At 35.8% G+C, this 19,663-nt stretch overlaps 1 protein-coding gene across 4 annotated transcripts in view; it reads right to left on the bottom strand.

Annotated features, from left to right (window-relative positions):
* The window catches only part of MEMO1 (mediator of cell motility 1), a 123,263-nt gene that overhangs the window by 36,222 nt on the left and 67,378 nt on the right, over nt 1-19,663 (bottom strand). For 3 of the 4 annotated variants that reach the window (XR_008418052.1, XM_053891028.1, XM_053891027.1), the window contains 3 exons: nt 11,135-11,203; nt 3,828-3,940; nt 1,762-1,873 (listed from right to left, as the gene is read on the bottom strand). Coding sequence is in view for 3 of the 4 variants with exons in the window: in XM_053891028.1 (XP_053747003.1) it covers nt 1,762-1,873; nt 3,828-3,940; nt 11,135-11,203 (294 nt within the window). In the remaining variant the exon portion in view is untranslated. The remainder of the gene's footprint in view (nt 1-1,761; nt 1,874-3,827; nt 3,941-11,134; nt 11,204-19,663) is intronic. The other variant, XM_053891026.1, reaches the window with a different exon arrangement.

The raw sequence follows: 19,663 nt of genomic DNA, 5'->3' as shown, positions 1-19,663 counted from the left end.
AGTGATATATTTAATAGTGGTTATTTAACACCATTTAATAGAAGGGGAATTATTAAAAAGAATTTTTGTTGATTTTAAGTTTCTATTTTCCTAAATTTTCAATATTACACATTTTACTTTTGAAATAACAACAAAAAATGTTATTTTGTTAAAACTTCCTTAAGGATATTGTTGGCTTTAATTGTACTGGTTCTAGTGTGTTGAAATTTACCAGGTCTAAAATATATTTTTTCATAACAAAATATGCAAACATTTCAGGAAATAATAAAAGTTTTCTCTTATTCTATGTAACTGAAGAATGGAGTGTTCTGATTATACTAGCATTCTGAGAAATAAACAGCATACATTGGTTTAAAAATTTCTGAAGAATTAGAATGTAGTAAAACACAATTAACCTAAAATTATATTCTTTATAATTTATTATCACACTGATTTTTGGAAACTTCTTCAGGTATACACAATTCATCATAGTTATCACTGTGTATAGATGTGGATAACATAAGACTGAGAGAAGTTAAATAATACTTTGATAACAGAATTAAGAGTGGAAATGATCCAAAAAGACTGCCATAATAGACTAAAACCAACAAGAAAAAATTAAACAGTAGTAACTGAGGGTTGAAAGGAAACCCCAAAAGTACAAGAGAGAAAATAATTCAATTTAACTGTACGAAAAAGACTTGGGTTTTAGCTGACCACAAGTGTATTAGCCAATAGTATGTAAGCCATATCAGCATGAATAATGTTAATGTGATCTCGCGTTACATTGATCATTTAATCAAAAAAACATTTACTGAAAACCTATATATATATATATACCCTGTATTTTACTAAGAGAATATAGGGACAAGATCCAGAAGGAATAATCTCACCATATTTAGAACTAGTGAAACTATGTACGGAATATTAAATCCATATACAGGAAACAGTTGAAAAATTAGAGAAATGTGACCTACAAAAGGAAGACTTTCTAATTTGAATACTGCCCTAAAAGAAGAAAGAAAGCTCTTTAAAAAATTTTTCTTTTTACAAAATACATTAATGACTATGTAATGGGCATTGCACTACGCACTGGGATACAAGTGAAGAATAAAATAGATACTGTCCTTGTCCTCATTCTACTTAGTAGTTTTGTGTACATCCTATCACTGGAAGACCTTTAGGAGTCCCAAATAATAATCTGTCACACATATTTTAAAAGATATTCATGTACTTTGAATAAGACTGAAATAAATGACCTTCTATGTAATTTCCAAATCTAAAATTGTGTGATTACTTACTTACAGCATAAAAGAATGTAACTGTTATTCTGAGATAAATGTCTAATGAATAAAATAACAGGCAGATCAATACACACACACACACACACACACACACACACAGGTTTTTAAAATATTATCACCCAATAAAACAACCGTTATCAATTCATATGGTCAGCCTTTATAGGCAAACTAGTCAAAACCAACTTCAATCCACAAAAGGAAAATCTATCGCAAATTTTTATATCATTTCAAAGAACAAAAAAACTTTTTTAGGACTTTTTATTTTTAAGTAATCTCTACACCCAGTGTGGGGCTCAGACTCACAACTCCAAGATCAAGAGGCACATGCTCTACCAACTGAGCCAGCCAGGCGCCCATCAAACAACAAAAAAAATTTTTTATATCTCCTTATCCTAAATATTATTTTACCCAGTGAAAATAATTCCAAAGAAATTAATATTTATGATTTCTCTGGGATTTCTTATATTAATCAGTATACCTTTCCATGGCTTTAGCTGTATAAGGCAAATGCATTTCAATACTGTGTTCGTCTTCATCTGTCTGCAGAGACATGCGTTCAAACATTCCTGTCTTCCATAGTTCTCCGTAAACTAAAGAGATTTCAAAATATAGTAAAACAAATATATTAATGTATATCCTTATTCTGTGAGACTCCACTCAGTAACAAAAAACTACACGCTTTGGCAAGAGACAGAAGTACCACATAATAATTTCCCTCATTTTTATCTTAAAAAAAGAAGAAAAAAGTAGCTTTTTACATACCAGACAAAGCAATAACACATGTAATGACTACTTAGCACTTTCATATATTACACAGTTATATTAAAATAGTAATTCAAAATTTTCATCAGTTCTTTTCATTACATCTAAAATTACCTCTGGGTCTAAGCTTTTCCTTGACTTTAATCAGCACATGACAACAAGAACATAGTTGATTAGAACTCCTAGTAAAATATGGCAAAGCCACTGATCTACCTACTTGTGAGGTTAATAATACAGTTTTTATGTTTTGTTTTCTTTTGTAATAAAATCTATGGGATTATTATTTCCCACCTCAGATGCCTGCCACACTGGGAACAGAAAATTCCTATGAAGCATGCTATATTCCTCAAAATTAAAAATTAGGCCTCTGGGGCAGCCCAGAACATAAATTCACCAGAGTACCATGCCATAAATAATCTTAAAATGATCTAGTAATTCAGACCCTTCTGATAAATCAAACTTAAAACTGGATATTGTATCAAAAAAAAGATGAAATTTAATATGTAAAATGAGTAAGAATAGTTTTATCATAGAAGAGAACCAACATTTTTATAAATGGGTTTACCAATATCAGAGAAAGACACAAATGATGGTATAACTCTTTTTTTTTTTTTTTTTTTTTTTTTTTTTTGCAAAACTATACCTTATTAAAAATCATCCATTCCCTCATTAGGATGCTATCTAAAACCAAAATTTTCTGAATGCCCCAAGGTATTAAAAATAAAGTGTGTCTCCTAAGAGCATCACAGAGAGTAATAAGGCTAGTTATACTCCAGCTTCATTAGTAAAAATTATTCTAACAACAAATTACTAATACTCCATGGTAATGAAAACCCCAAACTATGAAAAATTAGGCCTAAAAATAGGAAAACGAGGTGATTATCTATTTTGCAAATGGCTTCTTTCATTCTACAGAAGAATGTGTTCCAAAATTTCTAGAAACAATAAGCACACAACATACTTAAAATGTAATTTGATGCCCTGGAAGAATACACAGCAAGTTCATGAAGATGGTCTTTGGGAAAGTAAACGGAATTCAGATAAGGGAAAAATTCTGAGTCAATTGTGGATGGTAGGTACAAGAATATTTGTTACACTATTCTCTGTACTGTTCTGTATTTTTAAAATTAGGCTCCCACCTCCTCCAAAAATACTATTATAAAGTCAAAGGTTTTAATTTATACATTCAATGGATAAAGTGAGATACAACTAAATAAAGATGTGATTTCTAAAACCCTATGGAAAAAATATATCAAAGTAACAGGCATGTTTTAAAAATAAAATACACTTGAGATTTATTTCAGCTTTTGTTTCAGAGTTTCACAAGTACCATCTTATTTCTTTTCCCCAATAAAGATTATTTGAGAGGAAATAAAGGCATTATCACCATAATCTATTTACAATGAGGCAAGTAATAACACAGAGGCAGACTAACATGTTCAGGATCTTTCATCAAGTTACGGTGCATACTAACTTCTTATCTCGTGGTATAGTGAGTACATGGTACTTCCCTCAATACAGATGTAACCACTAACAGTCTGGAGACTAGTGGACCTGACAGAGATTTTTGTGGCTGGCAAAAAAAGTCTAGTCATCTTTTAGGCATACAGAAGATATCCTTTCTTTGTTGTTGCTGTTTGCAGATAAGTTGCAATCAATTTTATCTTTAAAACTGAGAGAATACTTATAATATTCACATTTTCAATTTTTTTAATTAACTTACAATTCTCATTTTAAAAACTCTTCAGCTGTTTAAAAGCTATAAGATTTCTATATACTTACTCTTTTGGTCAATACGAAGGTCATACAGAGGTGTCCTATATATATCCACACTGGAAAGTGCACATCGAGAGAGGGGCACATGATGAGAAGGCCCAAGGATGAAAATTCTCCGGCTAGGAGATACACAACAAAAAGCACAGAACAATTGCACTTCTACACAAACCTTATTAAACGAAAGGGAAAAAAACAAGTAATTTTTAAAAATCACATGTGGTACCATTTTCCTTCTTGACTGACTTCATTACCTACTGTTATGAGCTAAATTATGCACCCCTAAAATTTATGGTGAAGTTCCATCCCAGTACCTCAGAACATAACCATATTAGGAGCTAAGGTATTTAACACATCATTAAGTTAAAATGAGGCTGTTCGTGTAAAGACTGAATCCAGTGACTGGTATCCTTATAAGAAGGGGAAGAGATGCCAGGGGTGCACATGCACAGAGAGGCGACCATGTGAAGAGGCATCAAGAAGACAGCCATCTGAGGCCAACGAGACAGGCTTCAGGAGAAACCAACTCTACCAGCACCTTCATCTTAGACTTCCAGCCTCCGAACTGTGAGAAAATAAATTTCTGTTGTTTTCAGCCACCTACTTCATGGTATTTTATTACGGCATCCCTAGCAAACTAATATGCCCACTAATGATTTGCTTCTCAGTTAATTAAATTAAATTCCTTATCTTTGTCTTTTTGTTGGAAGGCCTTTAAAGGAACCATTTCCAACACCTAGGCATACTAGTTATTGATTTACTGATCTACAGTAAAGCAACTGATATGCTTAAAATCATTTCTGTATTCACAATGCCTAAGATACAGAAGGTTGTCAGTAGCTATCTTAACTGAATTTAAACATTTCAGCTATTAAATAAAATCTTAAAATTCTAACACATTCTAACCTTGCCTCCGAAGATCTGCCACAATTTTAATAGAAATACATAATAGCATAATTTATAAAAGTCCATACAAAATATCACTACAAAGAACCATTCTGATAAAGCTATTTCCACATTTCTACCATAGCAGAGAAAAAAGGAATCTTGTTGAGAAAAATTCTGTATAATAAGCTTTCTCTGTTCCCATTCAAGTAGAAGTCATTCTCAAAAACAAAGAAATTTGATTATGTGTTATTTGCACTATAGCTAAAGAAAAGAACTGGGTTAAACTATAGCTTAAATCTTTATAATCCCTTTATCTTGACATCAAGAGTAAAATTAACTTCCCCTCATTTTACCTCAAACATCCCTACAATCTAAATTCTAAAACTATCCATTTTCTCTGTTTTCCCAGAGTCATATGAACGAAACTTCCCCCCACCACACATACACACAAACTTTTAGACTCGAAAAACCAAACCTATGAGAAAGAAGGGGTTATATGATAAGCTATGTACCTAGAAAAAATTAATTACTACTCATTGCTCAATTAATGGACAAAGACTGAGACATGACCTAGTTTTTTCATATCAAAAATTTGCAAGTAGGGGCACCTGGGTGGCTCAGATGGTTAAGCGTCTGACTTTGGCTCAGGTCATGATCTGGCAGTTCATGAGTTAGACCCCCACATGGGACTGTGTGCTGACAACTCAGAGCCTGAAGCCTGCTTCAGATTCTTTGTCTCCCTCTCTCTCTGCCCCTCCCCCGCTCATTCATTTTCTCTCTCTCTCTCTTTCTCTCTCTTAAAAATAAAACATCAAAAAAAAAAAAAACTTAAAAAAAAGAATAGAAAAAAACTTGCAAGTCAAGGAATGTACTTAGGCAATATACTTATTTTCATAAAATTCAATTACAGCTAAGACAACCTATTGTCTGCTATATGTTACATGCTATGGCTGCGGGAGGGGACGGTAAGAAAGCTGTGGATAAGGAAACAGCAATTCTCAGTTTAGAGTCCCAAAACTTCCTCAAGATGTCATATACAGAAAACCATAAGACCTGAACCACAGGCCATTTCTAGTTAAAATCATAATCTCCTTTCCTCCTCCTCTTCTTACACTACTAATACTCACTTCTTGTCATCACCTCTATGAGCAAATCAACAACCATTTACACACACATACACACACACACCAAAGATCAAATCAAATTACAATCCTAAATGAACAAAAGAGCTACCAGTATGTCCTCTTATCTTAACAGTACATAAATATCACCACAATTTTTAAAATTAAAGTCTAATGTGGGAAACAGACAATGGTAACTCTGAGTGCTCAGGTGACTTGCCTAAGGATGGCTATTACATGAACCAAGAATCAAGTATGAAAAAGAAGGCATTTTTATGACTGAGGAATGCACTTCTATGAAAAGACAGAAGAATAGAATATTTAAAATCAGAACACTTCTAGGAAATCCATCATATATAATTAAAATATGAGATGACTTTTAAAACACCAATTTAAACTCAAGATATAGATACATTTCTAGGTAAGTGCAGCAAGGTTCTAACAGTGACCAAAATAGGAGCACTACTCCAGAAATAAACATCAGAGGTCAGCATGTAAAGTCTAATTGCCTCCTCTGGTACCTGACTATTTATTTACCTTGTTCACCTTTTTTGTCAGACCCAACCTGGATGAAATGGTAACACCTACAGGGAAGAATTCCCACTCATCTGAATTCGCCAGTTGTGTACCCAACAGACTCCTTCTAGTTTGGCAGAAACTCACTCATATGCAACACAGAAAAAAAGTTTAGGTCACATCAATATAAAACCCTTATAAGTGATGAACCCCAAAATTAAAAAAGGCTACATGACAATGAAAAGAAGGAAAAAAAAGTGCATAATCTCAAAATGGGTCTCTTTGTTGGCTACATGCCAACCAAATTAATAATGTAAATAAAAAACACTATTTTCTTTCTTTTTGCTAGATTGCTAGATCCATAAACACCAAGGCCACAGGAATATTTTGAAGAGAAATAATACAGGCATTGGAAGCAACGTCACTTTCCCTTCCTTCAATTAATTTCAAAATTCTTGCAATTAAACACACTCTTGGTTTCAGCTCAGGTCATGATCTCATGGTTCATGTTATTGAGCCCTGCATCAGGCTCTGCACTGACAGTGAGGGTCCTTCTTGGGATTCTCTCTCTCTTTATCTCTCTCTGCCCCTCCCCTGCTTGCACTCTCTCCCTTTCAAAATAAATAAATAAAACTTAAAAAGAAAGAAAGGAATGTAGTTCATGTATAATACCTCCAGAGAATTCACATTTGTGGAATTACTTACTACAAGAATTATAGTCTATGCATCAAATATGTAAGTTACCTTAGTATCTGCCCTTATAAATATTCAACAATTTAATCTAAATAATGGAATACAAGTAATTCTCTAAAGATGTTTCCTGGCAAGTGGAGATATTTTAACTGAAGAACTAAATGACATGTGGCCACAAAGAAGATTCCTTTGGCTCTCTTTTCCTAACTGAAAGGCTTTCTGAAAGATATAAATCAAAATCAAATTACTATCTAAGTACATCCTGAATTCCAGGTTTTTAATTAAAGTTTTAGTAATAGGAAAAGACTCAGCAATGATAATTATGGGAAAGAACTTACTTAAATGCATCATTTTTTAAATTCCTTTACTCCTTTTGAAACATAAGTCAGATCCTATCACTCCCTTGCTGAAAAAGTCTTTGGGCACCTGTGTGGCTCAGTCAGTTAAGTGTCCGACTTCAGCTCAGGTCATGATCTCACAGTCCGTGAGTTCAAGCCCTGCATCAGGCTCTGCGTGACAGCTGAGAGCCTAGAGCCTGCTTCAGATTCTGTGTCTCCCTCTCTCTCTGCCCCTGCCCTGCTCGCTGGCTCTCTCTCTCTCTCTCTCTCTCTCCCTCCCTCCCTCTCTCTCTGCCCTTCCCCCACTTGTTCTCTCTCTCTCAAAAATAAATAAATGCTAAAAAAATTTTTTAAAGTCTTTCAGTGATTTTTCATATAATTGGAGGATAAGATCTAAAATCCTTAAAATGGGTTCTAAAGTCTCAGTGAACTAGCCCCGTCTTGCATTACTTTCCCCACCCCCACCCCTTGATCACAATAGTCTATGATACTGGTCTTGCGGTTCTTTGATGACTGGAACAACTCCATCTAGGCGAAAGCCTTCACACATGCTACTGTTCCTTCTGCTTGGCTTCAAAATCATTTCCTTCCCCAAAATCAAATGCCTTCCCCAACACCTTTCCCATAATCTAAATCCAATCATCCTGGTATCACAGCATTTCTTGAATTGTGGACTGTAGATTCCTCAAGACCCTTCCAAGAAGTCCACAAAATCAATACCGTTTTAGTAATAATGAGGAACCTACCTTTCCCACTATGTTGCCATCTGCATTTATGGTACAAAAATGCGGCTGGGTAAATTAAACCATTGGCACATCAGAACTGTGATCAAGATAATGGAATGAGAACGCACTACTAGTCATACATCCGTTATCTCCACCCACACCAAGGCTTTTTGCTTGTTTTTTTAAGGCCAGTATCACTTACTTCCAATAAATCTTGAACTCTGAGTAAAATTTTATAAAAATATTTTGTATGACAAATGTTTAAATTTGTAGTGATTGAAATGCATAAAGCACTTTTGATATATATAGAATTATGTCTCAGGGAAAACATTTGTGTGATTTTTGAGTGTAATCCAAACCTAGACCTTTTTTTCATGGAACACAATTTTTACTTCAAAAAATGACTGTAGACAAATTATGGCTATTCCAATTTAGGTACTTAGCAGAAATTTCCTAGAAAATGAACAAAATTGGCCTGCCACTTCAAAGAAAACATTACCCAAGATATACCTGAAGTTTTCCAGTGAAAATTAGACTTCTGCAAAACTTCTACGACTATGAAATTAACAGCTTCCCAATAATTAAAGATATTTCTGATGAAATTTGTGGTAATATCAACAAATGTGTTTTTTTGGCACTTTCTAATGAAATGTCAACATTCAAAAGATTGGCATAACTCAATTAACAAACATCTTCTAGGGGTGCCTGGGTGATTCAGTCTGTTAAGCAACCGAATTCGGCTTGTCAGGACCTCACAGTTTGTGACTTCAAGCCCCATGTTGGGCTCTGGGCTGACAGCTCAGAGCCTGAAGCCTGCTTCGGATTCTGTGTCCCTCTCTCTCTTCCCCTCCCCCATTCGCATTCCCTCCCTATCTGTCTCTCTCTCTCTCTTTCTTTCTCAAAAATAAACATTAAAAAAAAACAAATATCATCTAAATGTTCTATGTAAGATGTTAATGAAATGATGCAAAGGTAAAAGATGCATTCAAAGTACAAGATAGTACAAAAGATGACCGTAGTTGACATGTAGGGAATGAATTAGTATGGAAGGTAAGAATGGAAGCTAGTGGTATAGAATTTAATCTCTCTTGGACTGTTATTTCTTCTCTATACTTTTCATAGTTCCCAGAAGAATGTTCTTTCTCTATTTTCTCAAAGAACTTTGAAACACTGCCAATCTCAAGGACAGCCACCTTCAAGAGAATACAGCTATGACTGTGAATTGTTTTTAATATTAGGACCTTTAGATTTATTCAAAATTCAATTATTATATACTAATTACAAAAATAGGCTGATCACATCATCATGCATCATTTGCCTCTCTTTACTCACTCACTTTATCATCATCATCTTAGTCCTTGGCTTTCTTCCTTTTTCTCTTTTTCCTCCCATTCTCACTTTCTATCCACTTATTTAATACATGCTTTCTGCTTCTACCAATATAGATTCTATATCTCTCTACATAACATTATCAAATAGAAAAAGGTTTGGGAGGGGCGCTTGGGTAGCTCAGTTGGTTAAGTGTCCAACATTGGCTCAGGTCTCCAACGTCGGCTCAGGTCGTGATCTCACAGTTCCTGAGTTAGAGCCCCACTTCAGGCTCTGTGCTCATAGCTCAGAGCCTGGAGCCTACTTCAAATTCTTGTCTCCCTCTCTGTGCCCCACCCCCACTCATGCTCTGTCTCTCTCTGTCTTAAAAGTAAATAAAAAACATTAAATAAATAAATATATATATATATGTATATATATAAAAGAAAGAAAGAAAGAAAGAGAAAGAAAGAAAGAAAGAAAGAAAGAAAGAAAGAAAGAAAGAAAGAAAGAAAGAAAGAAAGAAAAAGGTTTGGGAAAGGCTATCATATAAACTACGTTTGATTATCACTGAAATACAGACCCAGGATCAAATGAAGGAAGCTTCTGAAAGTCTTTCCAATCTATTTTTGCTCTTACATATGAAATACATTAGTTAAAATTGTACATTAAATAGGTATTAAATACTTGCTAAAACACTCCTCAAAACATAAGTGAAGGCTAACCAAAACTTCATCAATTTGGCAACATTATTTTATTTATTATGAAAAACTTACTAAAAATAATTTCCAACAAAGGTATGATACAATGAGCAGAGCACACTACATAAGAACAAAAAAGAGCATCTCTTTTGAACAAATTGCTCAAAGGCAAAGGAGTAGGCTGTGGGGTGAGGCTTCCTTTTTAAACTCATGGCTGCTGTGAGTTACTTCCTTGGAATGATTACACTCCACCTCCACTAGCACAACTCGAACCTAGCAATCAACATTTGACACAGGGAAGATAACTGACTTTACCTATGTGTAGAGTGTCTGTATAACTAGCATACAGACTGGAGCCTGATACTAGTTCACATTTGTGAATTAACTATTTAAATAAAATGCTGGTCAGCAAATTAAGTAATTTGGGTGACTATTTCTAGCAGAAGCTTTTCAAACTTCACAAATTTCTTATTTTAGAGAATAGTGTATCACTTTATAAGTCTCAATTTGTCAGAAAAAAATTTTAAAGCTAATTTCAGAGCTCCCACCAAATTACTAAGAGCTAACATGCTTCAAACGCCACATTAAGTTCACTATCAGATTCTAAAATAATTCAGCTACTTCATCTTGTCAATGAAATATTATTTTCTTTCATTAACCATAAGTACAATAAAGAATTTTTAATTACAAAATGATTAACACAGAACAAAGTGCTCTGCATTCTTCTTAAAGATGTTCATCTCCTGGGTTTTGAAAGAAAACTTTAAAAACCAAAATATTTAACCTTCTAACAGTTCCACAACTAAACATTTACCAACAAAAGGAAAAGTCAAGACTAAATGTTCAGAAATGAAAAACAATACAAAAGCTTCTCATAATCTATAGAAGGTATTAAATAAAAAGTCAAATTCCTAATGAAATCGAGTATATGACAATAAGCACGCAAAAGCAAATTACTTCATGACAGAGTAGTTATGATATAATTCCCAACCTTCTCCCATTTAAACAAAACCATGTATTACTTACGTAATGGATGGATCCACTTGTTTGTAAGCATGAGCAGCACAAGACCCACAGTATGTATATCCTGCGTGGCTAAAAAACAAAATATTTTTAAATTTAATCATCAGATTCAAAATCAAGATGTTCTGAAACAAAAAAACCTTTTGAAAGAAATAAAACTATGGTAAACATAACAGAGGTGAGTGTAAAAATAAAAGCAATATAGCTAATGATGCAAACTCTAGAAGACAAGAGAAAACACATAATTGCTTTATGTTCCAATTTTAAATTTTAAAAAGTCTTTTGTAACATTTTTGGTCTACAGGACAATTAAATTTAGATATTCAAGGCTTACTTGAAGTTGCTAATGTAATACTAATAGAATTTATACATTCCTCTTCAATACCATTAGCAGACTATTACATAATAGTAAGACCAAGAGCAAGTTAAATCTAAATAAATCAAATATCCTATAATAATAACTCATCTTTTTTAAATTTCTTTTTATTTTTTAAACTTTTTTCTCAAATTTTTATGAAATTCTAGTAATTAACATATAGTGTAATATTGGTTTCAGGAGTACAATTCAGTGATTCATCACTTACATACAACACCCAGTGCTCATCACAAGTGCCCTCCTTAACAACCATCACCCATTTACCCCAGCCCCCACCCACCACCCTTCCAGCAACCTGTTATTCTCTATAGTTAAGAGTCTCCTTGGGAATGCAAGCTGGTGCAGCCACTCTGGAAAACAGTATGGAGGTTCCTCAAAAAACTAAAAATAGAACCACCCTACGACCCAGCAATTGCACTACTAGGCATTTATCCAAGGGATACAGGTGTGCTGTTTCAAAGGGACACGTGCACCCCCATGTTTAGAGCAGCACTATCAACTATAGCCAAAGTATGGAAAGAGCCCAAATGTCTATTGATGGATGAATGGATAAAGAAGATGTGGTATATATATACAATGGAGCATTACTTGGCAATCAAAAAGAAGGAAATCCTGCCATTTGCAACTACATGGATGGAACTGGAGGGTATTATGCTAAGTGAAATTAGTCAGAGAAAGACAAAAATCCTATGACTTCACTCATAGGAGGACTTTAAGAGACAAAACAGATGAACATAAGGGAAGGGAAACAAAAATCATATAAAAACAGGGAGGGGGACAAAACAGAAGAGACTCATAAATATGGAGAACAAACTGAGGGTTATTGGAGGGGTGGTGGGAGAGGGGATAGGCTAAATGGGTAAGAGGCACTAAGGAATCTACTCCTGAAATCATTGTTGCACTATATGCTAACTAATTTGGGTGTGAATCTTAAAAATAAAAAGTAAAATTAAAAAAAAAAAAAAAAGTCTTGGGGCGCCTGGGTGGCACAGTCGGTTAAGCGTCCGACTTCAGTCAGGTCACGATCTCGCGGTCCGTGAGTTCGAGCCCCGCGTCAGGCTCTGGGCTGACAGCTCGGAGCCTGGAGCCTCTTTCCGATTCTGTGTCTCCTTCTCTCTCTGCCCCTCCCCCGTTCATGCTCTGTCTCTCTCTGTCCCAAAAATAAATAAAAAAACGTTGAAAAAAAAATTTAAAAAAAAAAAAAAAAAAAAAAAAAGTCTCCTAAAAAAAAAAAAAAAGAGTCTCCTATGGTTTCTTATATCATAACATACAGGGATATATTAATTTCAGGTATATAAGATATGATTCAACAATTCTATTCATTTCTCTGTGTTCATCAAGAAGTATATACTCAATCCTTTTTACCTATTTCACCCATCAACCTCACAGACCTCCCCTCTGGCCACTACTAGTTTGTTCTCTGTATTTAATAGGTTGGTTTTTTGTTTGTCTCTTTATTCCTTTGTTCGTTTTATTTTTTAAATTTTACATTGGAGGGGCGCCTGGGTGGCTCAGTCGGTTAAGCGTCCGACTTCAGCTCAGGTCACGATCTCGCAGTCCGTGAGTTCGAGCCCCGCGTCGGGCTCTGGGTTTATGGCTCAGAGCCTGGAGCCTGCTTCCGATTCTGTGTCTCCCTCTCTCTCTGGCCCTCCCCCGTTCATGCTCTGTCTCTCTCTGTCTCAAAAATAAATAAACGTTAAAAAAAAAATTTTTTTTTAAATAAAAAAATAAATTTTACATTGGAGTGAAATACTGTATTTGTCTTTCTCTGACTTACTTCACTTGATACCCTCTAAATCAATCTATGCTGTTGCAAATGGCAAGCTCTCATTCTTTTTTATGGCTGAGTAATATTCCTCTGTGTGTGTGTGTGTGTGTGTGTGTGTGTGTGTGTGTATCTCACATCTTCTTTATCCATTCATCTATTGATGGACTGAATTCTTATGTCCATAGCTAAGCAATGGCTGCAACTGACAAGTGTAGAACAATGAAAACACATGCCTGACATGAATGACTTCTCTGCTGATTAGATAAGTTTTCAAATATTAGGAAGAATATTTCCTTCCATACTTTCATACACTTTTTTTTAAAATGTTTATTTTTGAGAGAGAGGGAGAGAGAGTAGGGGAGGGGCAAAGAGAGAGGGAAATAAAGAATCTCAAGCAGGCTCTGCAGTGTCTGCGCAGAGCCCAATTCAGGGCTCAAACTCCAACCAAGAGATTGTGACCCTGACACAAAGAACAGACACTCAGATCAATGGAACAGAACAGAAACCCCAGAAATGGACCCACAAATGTGTGGTCAACTAATCTTTGACAAAGCAGGAAAGAATATCCAATGGAATCAAGAAAGTCTCTTCAGCAAGTGGTGCTGGGAAAACTGGAGAGCAACACTCAGAAAAATGAACCTGGACTACCTTTATACACCATACACAAAAATAAACTCAATGTGGATGAAAGACCCCAATGTAAGACAGGAAGCCATCAACATCCTCAAGGAGAAAGCAGGCAAAAACCTCTTTGATCTTGGCCACAGCAACTTTTTACTCAACATGTCTCCAGAGGCAAGGGAAACAAAAGCAAAAATGAACTATTGGGACCTCATCAAAATAAAAAGCTTCTGCACAGTGAAGGAAACAATCAGCAAAACTCAAAGGCAACTGACAGAATGGGAGAAGACACTTGCAAACGACATATCAGATAAAGGGTTAGTATCCAAAATCTATAAAGAACTTATCAAACTCAACACCCAAAAAACAAATAATCCAGTGAAGAAATGGGCAAAAGACATGAATACACACTACTCAAAGGAAGACATCCAGATGGCCAACTAACACATGAAAAAATGCTCCACATCACTCATCATCAGGGAAATACAAATCAAAACCACAATGAGATATCACCTGACACCTGTCAGAATGGCTAACATTAACAACTCAGTCAACAAGAGATGTTGGCGAGGATGCGGAGAAAGAGGATCTCTTTTGCATTGTTGGTGGCAATGCAAGCTGGTGAAGCCACTCTGGAAAACAGTATGGAGATTCCTCAGAAAAATTAAAAATAGAGCTACCCTATGATCCAGCAATTGCACTACTAGGTATTTATACAAGGGATACAGGTGTGCTGTTTCGAAGAGACACATCCATAGCCAAAGTACGGAAAGGCCCAAATGTCCATTGATGGATGAATGGATCCATCACTGTATATAGAATCTAGTGAATATACCAGGATGGCAAATTAGCACACAAAAGAATGCTCAACATCATTCAGTCACTATGGAAAGGCAAATTAAAACTATAAAAAGCTACCACTAAACAGCCAGTAGAATAACTGAAACCAAAAAACGTGACCATATCAAGTATGTTAAGGATGCAGAAGTGAAATTCGAGCTATACTCAAAATGTAAAGTGGAAATGTATACTGGAAATGTAAAATGTTACAACCACTTTCGAAAACAGTTTGGCAATTCCTTAAAAAGTTAAATATACTCCTACCATATGACCCAGCTTTCCACTCCTAAGAAAAATGAAAGTATTATTACCACAAAGATTTGTGCACAAATGCTCATCCCAGCTTTATTTGCAACAGTAAAAAACTGGAAACCTAATTCCTCAAAAGATGAATGGATAAACAAATGGAAGTATAGAGGTGCCTGGGTGGCTCAGTCAGTTAAGCGTCCAACTTTGGCTCAGGTCATGATCTCGCGGTTTTTGAGTCTGAGCCCCATGTTGGGCTCTGTGCTGACAGTTCAGAGCCTGGAGCCTGCTTCAGATTCTGTGTCTCCTTCTCTTTCTGCCCCTACCCTGCTCTCATTCTCTCTCTCTCAAAAATAAATAAACATTAAAAACAAAAACAAAAACACAAAAAAAAATGGAGATATAGTCATATAATGGAAAACTCTCCAGCAACAGAAAGGAACTATTGATACACCCAGAAATAATTATACTTAAAAAGATGGTTAAAAAAAAAAAAAATAGAGAACGCAACAAAGAGTTCATACTGTATCATTACACTAAAAAATAAAAACTAACCTGTAGCAACAAAGAATAAGTCAATGGATGTGACTGGAAAGGAGAGGCAGAGAGGTACAGAAGGGATGAATCACAAAAGGGCACAAGGAAACTTGAGGATGATGAATATGTTCATTATCCTCACTGTGATGGTTTCATAGGTGTATACATATTTCAAATGTATCCAATTGTACACTTTAAAGATATGCAGCTGCAGGTTAACCTACCACAATAGAGCTGTTTTAAACAGGGTCATCATCTGATCTAGCTTAAGATATGAATAGAGAAAAAGAGATTCACATAAGTCAATCACAGCAATATAGGATAGTAGTGTGCTTAATCAGGAGTTAAGTAATATGGTACCTACACTAAGCACACTGAAATCACTGAAGGTTTTATTGGTCGGGTTAATGGTAGTCACTCTATCCGTATACTTCTGGCAAGAGAGCCTATCAAGTTGCTTTAGTATAGCAATATTCTCCACAACCCGGTTCTAATCTTAGCCAGAAGAAATGTAAGTTGTTCTACGGCTCAGCACATTCAGTTTTGCTGATCTTGATATTCTAGCCTAACCAGGGGCTCAGTTGTTTCCAATTCGGTCCCCAATCCTCCAGTGCCAAACACCCCAGTACAAACTACTTCAGATTCCTGACAGCTGTTCCTGATCTTAACATTACTGGCTCCCCCTTGTCAATTCAGAAATATGTTATCTTCCCTAGTCAGGTGGACCTTAAAAACCATTTGATCCACCAGCATCTGTCCTGGTCTGTCTCAAACCAGAATAATATCTCAAATTTTCAATACTGCATTGCTCTCAGTTGTCACTCATATCCTATCCCTCCACGTCCCAACCCTTATTCTTTAAATTGATACATCTTAGATCAGCTTTTCAGACTTTAATTCCTATTTGCCATTCTTCAATTTAAAGGCCCTGACCTTCATTCCATACTCCAATTTCTCAGTCTGTCTTTCCAGTGTGAATCTCTCCCAGTTTCATCAATCCTGTTCCTACTCAACCACAGTTCTTAAAAGCCAGAAAGTTGTCTTAGAAACGTGGGATTCTTGAAGTACAGATACGATAGAAATAATAGTAAGAGTAGAGTAAGAGTAGAGAAGTAAAGGCACAAAGGAAGAGCATCAAAGTTGAAGGAAGAACATGCGCAAATGCCCCAAGTGTATGACATAGGTGAGAAAATAGGAGACTGGCCTGAGTGGAACAAGAAGTAGTTTGAAGGCACAGACAGACAAAGGAGTCTGGGCTTGATAAAACAAGTTACTGAAAAACTGCTGTACACTCTGGAGCAGTGCAGTGACAATACGAAACTGTTACTAGTCTAGAACTGAAAAATATAAGATCAGAGACAGGAAGTGTTAAATGACTCTCTCTCAAAAATTTGGCCTGTGGTAGTAATGTCATGGTCTAGAAAGGTCTCAATGCCAGTGGGAAATGAGATATGAATGACCTACACTGTAAAAAGAAAAAGTGACATAGCTTAGTAACCAAGGAGGTATCGGGGAATGAGGAAGAGGAGAAGGAAGAGAGAAACTAAGATAATGATAATAACTAACATTTACTCAAAGCTTACTATGTGTCACTCATCCACATAAGGCAAGACAGCAATTCACTGAATCCTCACACCAACCCTATGAGGTAGGAATTACTATTTTTCTTTTACAGATGAAGAAATTAAAGCAGAAAGGTTAAGATAGTTACTCTAAGTCACACAAATAGTAAGTGGCCACATCAGGACTTAAAAGGTAGGCAGTAGAGCTCCAGAACCCATTCTTAACCACCGTAAGAGAACTTTACATATTTTAAGGAAGAAGGGAATGTTTTCATGGTGTAGGAAAATCAACGACCCTAAAAACTGGAAGAATACCATATATCCTATAAGACTGTAGGGAAGGTGGGTGGTTTTGAAAACATGATTAACTGACGTAAGTATGCTTTATAGAATTCAGACTTCATAATTTCAGATTTTCAAGTTGAGGGCTTAAAAGTCTGCTAGAAGACAAAACAGTTGTAAAAAGAGAGGAAGAATCTTATTAACTTGAATAGAGAATACACTGCGGAGTGTTTAAAAAAAATCATTAAGTGTACCATCCCCCTTAACCCATATCCTGAGAAACTCTACTTCATAAAAGGACCAAGATCATAGCCAAAGAAAAGAATTTCTAGTACTTTCCTTTATCCTGGCCCAGACACATGGTAAGTAAGAGAGCCATGGTAACAATCATCAAATCTCATTAATGATCCTCTACTCCTACACCCTTCTCTTGCTAATAGAATCCATGATTACACATACATGTGGAAGCAAGGTTTCATTAAGGGATCATTCACAATAAAAGAGGCTTCACTAAGAGAACAGCTAAGGTGCTTTTCATTTGTGCCTATAGAAGAGCAATGAAAATGTGAGCTCTACAGGGGTGCCTGGGTGGCTGAGTCGGTTAAGTGGCTGACTTTGGCTCAGATCATGGTCTCACATGGGTTCAAGCCCGGTGTCAGGCTCTGCACTGGCAGCCTGGAGCCTGGAACCCACTTCGGATTCTCTGTCTCCCTCCCTCTCTGCCCCTCCCCTGCTTGTGCTCTCAAAAATTAATAAACATTCAAAATTTAAAAAAAGAAAATGTGAGCTCCACAGATATTTGAATATACATCATAAAAGTATGTTCCAATCAGTCTTTCAAGGCTCTTAAAACCTTAATGCAAAGTCATCCCTGTTCGCTTTTCCAGATCACTCTGGTTCCCAATGTAACCTCATGAAGACAAACACAAATTTATACTGTAACACCTATCATTTCTCATTAGACTAAAAACATGTCTCTAAAAACTGATCCTTCTTATAACACAGGGTACTTCTGCTTCTGTCCTTGTTCCTACACACCAGTCCACCTCCTAACCTTCTAGAATTTCTGTATCCCCCACAGAGCTGCAACAAATGAGGATGCAAGGGTACTCTCCATGGTCATTCACAGTTTCGCACACAGCCAGCCTTGCAGTGTGGGTATAATTAAAATTCCTATGTGAGGAAAATTGCCAATTACTACATGACATGGACTTTCACTTATTCATTCTGAGACCTTCAAAGTTATAGGTGAATAGCATAAAGTGTGAATGCCAAGAGCCTACCACATATTCTATGAGAGGCTTTTCATCAAAGAGGATATGGAGAACAATAAAAAAACACTTGGACTCAACAAAATCAGGTTCTCATAGCCTAGTTCTATTTAATAGCAGCAAAAATACAAAATAAAAAGATTGGACTAGATGGAATGAGAAGATTGGACCAGATAAAATAATCTCCTGCAGCAATAAGAAAAGTCAATAAGATCTACTAAAGCTATGATCTAGAAAGCCAGAAACTAAATTTAAAAACACTTGGGAGCATATGGGATTAACATGAACAACTGGTTCTAAACAGTTCCCAGAAGCAGCAGCCTCACATTGCTACTCTGCATTTTACTTCGCTGCACCTCGTCTTTTATTCTTTTATTCTCATAGGCATTGCTCAAAGGTCCCCAAGATTCCTGCTTCATAAAAAAATATTAGATGAGGGGCACCTGGGCGGCTAGGTCAATTAAGTGGATTTCAGCTCAGGTCATGATCTCACAGATCATGAGTTTGAGTCCTGTTTGGGATTCTCTCTCTCTCTCTCTCCCTCTCTCTCTCTCTCTCTCTCTCTGGCCCTCTCCCACTTGTGCATGAACGTGCTCTTTCTCTCTCTCAAAAAGAAATAAACATCAAAAAAAAAATTTTTTTTTATTTAAATGATTATATCTCAAAAAACATCCAGGTTCAAAAGTCATTATTCAGAATATTTTATTTTTAAAAATGGAATCTTACAAGTATTAAGTAAACAATACTATGAACTAATAAAAGGTATTAAAATTATCCAAGTCAAATAAGAACAAACTGACCACAATGTTCCACATCTAGATTGTCTGACCGCTAAAGTATACAGGACCTGAGATACTGCCATAAATAACCTACCACTTAAAATAAACAAGGACTAGAAATAAACAATTTATACATCTCCAGTAACTTAAACAGAACTACATGATTTATGAAGATTCATTGTCTCATGATACACTGGTGGAGCTCAACAGGTATGCCTCACAGTATGTAAACTGGTCTTCTATATAAATG

Source organism: Panthera pardus, unplaced genomic scaffold, assembly GCF_024362965.1.
Source record: "Panthera pardus isolate Hobbes unplaced genomic scaffold, ASM2436296v1 HiC_scaffold_26, whole genome shotgun sequence".
Classification (NCBI taxonomy): Eukaryota; Metazoa; Chordata; class Mammalia; order Carnivora; family Felidae; genus Panthera; species Panthera pardus.
This window is presented reverse-complemented; position numbering and strand designations above follow the sequence as displayed.